General features: G+C 48.5%; 1 protein-coding gene across 1 annotated transcript in view; it reads left to right on the plus strand.

Annotated features, from left to right (window-relative positions):
- Positions 1 to 2,809: 2,809 nt before the first annotated feature.
- LOC122547078 (pancreatic alpha-amylase-like) overlaps positions 2,810 to 5,510 on the plus strand; it is a gene marked incomplete at its 5' end in the record, with an annotated part of 10,755 nt that continues 8,054 nt past the window's right edge. The window contains one exon of the mRNA XM_043685659.1: positions 2,810 to 2,909. Within this exon, the coding sequence (XP_043541594.1) occupies positions 2,810 to 2,909 (100 nt within the window). The remainder of the gene's footprint in view (positions 2,910 to 5,510) is intronic.

Below are 5,510 nucleotides of genomic sequence, written 5' to 3' on the forward strand. Positions count from 1 at the left end.
ACATCCTTGTAAATCTTTTCTGAACCCTTTCATTTCCGATAGGATGGTGTCAAGCTTTTTGAGTGTTGTTGGAGCTGCCCCCATCCAGGTAAGTGGGGAGTATTCCATCACACTCCTGACTTGTCCCTTGTAAGTGGGGCACTGGATTTGGGGAGTCAGGAAGTAAGTTACTCACTGCATTAGCCTAACATCAGTCAGAGAGAAAATAATGTAATCTATTCTCTGGCAGGTGTGAAAAAGATGGTTGGAACATCATCATAGTATTAACTAGAAGCAACATGGATTTATGAATGGGAAATTGTATTTGAGAAATCAATGAGAGATTCCTGAGGTTGTAACTAGCAGGGCAGATACAGGGGAACAAGTAAGTGTAGTGTATTTGAATTTTCAAAAAGGATATGATAATGCGTCATGCAAGAAGTTATTTCTCAAGATCAGGACTCGTGTTGTTTGGCTGAATTTTATTTGAATGAGTTGAGGATTGTCCATGGAGTCACCAAGCAGTTTCCATGCTCTCAAGGTGGAAACATGGCATTTGCAACATAATTTGGAGGTTACAAATTTATCCTTTTCATCATAAAGCTGGATATTGTTTAAAATGTGAGAGTCTGCAAACCTGGCCTCTTACTGGAGAAAATGAAGTTTATTTTTTTCAAATTCAAAACAGTGGTCAATAGGGTTTTGGACGTGAAGGGGGCCCAGGGATATGGGGTTCATACAGGAAGGGGTTGAATCAGTTTCAGTTAGTCAAGGGTTAAATTTTCAATCATATTGGAAAAGTGAATGGGGACCACAGAAGACAGCAAATAGTACAGGAGCTGAAGCATCAATGAGACAGAGCAGGCCTTGGGTGAATGAACAGACGGCGCTTATAAACTTACGGAAATTTGACATATCCATGAAGACTCTGACTAATTTATATATGCCCCATAGAAAGCATTCTGTCCATGTGCATCTCGGCTTGGTATGGTAACTGCTCTGCCCAGGACTGTAAAAAACTACAAAGAGTTGTTAACACAGCCCAGTCCCTGACACACAGCTCAGTCCCTGACACACAGCCCAGTCCCTGCCACACAGCCCAGTCCCTGCCACACAGCCCATTCCCTGCCACACAGCTCAGTCCCTGACACACAGATAAGTCCCTGACACACAGCTCAGTCCCTGACACACAGCTCAGTCCCTGACACACAGCTCAGTCCCTGACACACAGCCCAGTCCCTGCCACACAGCCCATTCCCTGCCACACAGCCCATTCCCTGCCACACAGCTCAGTCCCTGACACACAGATAAGTCCCTGACACACAGCCCAGTCCCTGCCACACAGCTCAGTCCCTGCCACACAGCCCAGTCCCTGCCACACAGCCCATTCCCTGCCACACAGCTCAGTCCCTGACACACAGATAAGTCCCTGCCACACAGCTCAGTCCCTGACACACAGCTCAGTCCCTGACACACAGCCCAGTCCCTCACACACAGCCCAGTCCCTGCCACACAGCCCAGTCCCTGACACACAGCTCAGTCCCTGACACACAGCCCAGTCTCTGCCACACAGCCCAGTCCCTGACACCCAGCTCAGTCCCTGACACCCAGCTCAGTCCCTGCCACACAGCCCAGTCCCTGACACCCAGCCCAGTCCCTCACACACAGCCCAGTCCCTGCCACACAGCCCAGTCCCTGACACCCAGCCCAGTCCCTCACACACAGCCCAGTCCCTGACACACAGCCCAGTCCCTGACACACAGCCCAGTCCTGACACCCAGCCCAGTCCCTCACACACAGCCCAGTCCCTGCCACACAGCCCAGTCCCTGACACCCAGCTCAGTCCCTGACACCCAGCTCAGTCCCTGCCACACAGCCCAGTCCCTGACACCCAGCCCAGTCCCTGACACACAGCTCAGTCCCTGACACCCAGCCCAGTCCCTGACACCCAGCCCAGTCCCTGACACACAGCCCAGTCCCTCACACACAGCCCAGTCCCTGACACACAGCTCAGTCCCTCACACACAGCCCAGTCCCTGACACACAGCCCAGTCCCTCACACACAGCTCAGTCCCTCACACAAACCAATTGTGCATCCTATTGACTCCATCAATTATTTTTGTTGCCTTGGGAAAGCAGCCAACATCCTCAAAGACCCCTCCCACCCCCCCCGGTTATAATCTCTTCCAACCTCTTCCATCGGCTGAAGATACCAAAGCTTAAACAAATGTACCAGCAGATTCAAGAATAGCTTCTTCCTCGCTGTCATTAGACTTCTGAGTGGACCTTTCAAATTTTAAATTTAATGTTGATCTCTGCAGCTGGATCATTGCATTTCTCGCTCTGTTCTATTACCCACTTTGTGTGATATGATCTGTCTGTACTGCACACAAAACAAAGCTTTTCACTGTACCCAGGCACATGTGACAATAATAAATCAAATCAAATCAAAGGGTAGTGTGACACCTCAGAACAGTGAAGTCTGGGATTTGGAGGATGTCTGTTGGGATCTGCATGATGTTCTGTAAGCCATCAGAGTGAACTTTACACTTCACAGGGTTGAGGCTTTCTCTCTGTGTGTATAAAATAAACAATCACTGCCCCGTTTTCTTGAAGCTATCTTGGCAATTTATCAAGTTTACCCCAATAACAGTACCCATAAAAGTCAAAACCATGTTGAAAATCAGTCATGACATGATGGAAATGCCAATGTGTTTGAGGAACCAAATGGCCAATCCATTTTTGATATTCTGTGCTGGAGAGAGAAGAGCCTCATGTTGTTCACGTTCCCCTGATAATTGTGGTGTGGTCTCTCTGTGATTCTCTGCAGGCTGTACAAAGTGGCTGTTGCTTTTATGCTGGCCCATCCTTATGGTCTGACCCGGGTCATGTCCAGCTACCGCTGGGATCGCTACTTTGTTAATGGGAAGGTAGGTCACTTCTGATCAATAACCTGCCACGTAAATGACTTGTAACTGCATCAGAAAGGAGGGATTGTTCACTGATGGTGGAGCATGAAACTCTTTGGGAGGTGGTGGGCTGTGGTATCGTCACTGGGCGAGATATTCAGAGTGCCAGGCTAACCTCTTTAATGAAAGGGTGTAACCAATATGGATTGCCAGAGAACTCCATCCAATTCATGAATGAACTTTAGGGAGGGAAATAGAACACGGAACATTCCAGAGCAGTCCAGGCCTTTTGGCCCTCGATCTTATGCAGACCTGTAGAATCAATCTGAAGCCCAACTAACCTAAACTGTTCCATTTTCATCCAGATGTATATCCAATGACCATTCAAATGCCCTTAAAGTTGGTGAGTCTACTAATAGTTGGTGTGTTCCATGTCCCTACTACTCTCTGAGTAAAGAAACTACCTCTGACATCTGTCCTATACCTGTCCCCTTGTGTTAGCCATCGGCATCCGAGGAAAAAGGCTCTTACTGTCCACCCTATCTAACCCTCTGATTATCTTTATGTCTCTATTAAGTCACCTCTCAACCTTCTTCTCTCTAACAAAAACAGCCTCAGTTCCCTCAGCCTTTCCTCATAAGACCTTCCCTCCATACCAGGCAGCATCCTGGTAAATCTCCTCTGAACCCTTTCCAAAGCTTCCACATCCTTCCTATAATGCAGTGACCAGAACTGTACACATTACCAAGTGCAGCCACACCAGAGTCTTGTACAACTGCAACATGACCTCATGGCTCCAAAACTCAATCCCTCTCCCAATAAAAGCTAACACACCGTATACCTTCTTAACAACCCTATCAATCTGGGTGGCAACTGTCAGGGATCTATGTGCATGGACACTGAGATCTCTCTGTTCATCTACACTACCAAGAATCTTACCGTTACCCTAGTATTCTGAATTCCTGTTGCTCCTTCTAAAGTGAATCACCTCACACTTTTCCACATTAAACTGCATTTGCCACCTCTCAGCCCAGCTCTGCAGCTTATCTACGTCCCTCTATAACCTGCAACACCCTTCAGCACTGTCCACAACTCTACCAATCTTAATGTCATCCACAAATTTACTAACCCATCCTTCTACGCCCTCATCTAGGTCTTTTATAAAAATGACAAACAGCAGTGGCCCCAAAACAGATCCTTGCGGTACTCCACTAGTAACTGAACTCCAGGATGAACATTTCCCATCAACCACCACCCTCTGTCTTCTTTCAGCTAACGTATTTCTGATCCAAACTGTTCAATCCCCCTCAATCCCATGTCTCTGTATTTTGTGCAATAGCCTGCAGTGGGGAACTTTATTAAACACCTCACTGAAATCCATATACACACATCAACGGCTTTACCCTCATCCACCTGGTTGGTCACCTTCTCAAAGAACTATATAACGTTTGTGAGGCACGACATACCTTTTACAAAACCATGTTCACCATCCCTAATCAACATATTCCTTTCTAGATGATTAAAAATCCTGTTTCTCATAGACTTTTCGAACACTTCATCCACAACTGAAGTAAGTCTCACAGGTCTATAATTACCAGGGTTGTCTCTACTCCCCTTGAACAAGTTTAAACCCTCCTGAAGAGCATTAGCAAATATCCCCCTCTGGTTCAGGTGAAGACCATCGGTAGAGGTCCCACCGACCGCAGAAACAGCCCCAATTATCCAGAAATCTGAATCCCTCCCTCCTGCACCATCCCTTTAGCCACATGTTCAACTCCTCTCTCTCTCTCTCTCTCTCTCTCCTCACCTTGCTAGCATGTGACATGGGTAACAAACCAGGGATAACAACTCTGTTTATCCTAGCTCTAAGCTTCCATTCTAGCCCCCTGAATTTCTGCCTTAAATCCCCATTCCTTTCCTGCCTGTCATTGGTGCCAATGTGGACCACTGCCAACCTGACCTGGTCAGACTGACATGTGATACCAAATCCAGAGCAACATAGTTCATTCTCAACTGCCCCTGAAATGACCCAGAGAGTGAGTCATTTGTATGAATTAGCAAGGAGTCTCAGGGAAGGAAAGCTAACAGATGGAGCACTAAGCATTGAGATGGGCAACGACAGCAAAGCCAGCCAGGAAGACCCTCCAGCGTATTCCCAACTCCATTGGTTAGAGGGTCAGTACTGAGGGAGTGCCGCATTGTCGGAGAATCAGTGCTGAGAGAGTGCCGCACTGTCGGAGGATCAGTGCTGAGGGAGTGCCGCACTGTCGGAGGATCAGTACTGAGGGAGTGCCGCACTGTCGGAGGGTCAGTGCTGAGGGAGTGCCGCCATGTCAGAGGGTCAGTGCTGAGGGAGTGCTGCACTGTCAGAGGCTCAGTGCAGAGGGAGTGCCGCACTGTCAGAGGGTCAGTGCTGAGGGAGTGCCGCACTGTCGGAGGATCAGTGCTGAGGGAGTGCCGCACTGTCGGAGGATCAGTACTGAGGGAGTGACGCACTGTCGGAGGGTCAGTGCTGAGGGAGTGCCGCACTGTCAGAGGAGCAGTGCTGAGGCAGTGCCGCACTGTTGGAGGATCAGTGCTGAGGGAGTGCCGCACTGTCGGAGGATCAGTACTGAGGGAGTG

This window comes from Chiloscyllium plagiosum, unplaced genomic scaffold (assembly GCF_004010195.1).
Source record: "Chiloscyllium plagiosum isolate BGI_BamShark_2017 unplaced genomic scaffold, ASM401019v2 scaf_10303, whole genome shotgun sequence".
Lineage (NCBI taxonomy): Eukaryota > Metazoa > Chordata > Chondrichthyes > Orectolobiformes > Hemiscylliidae > Chiloscyllium > Chiloscyllium plagiosum.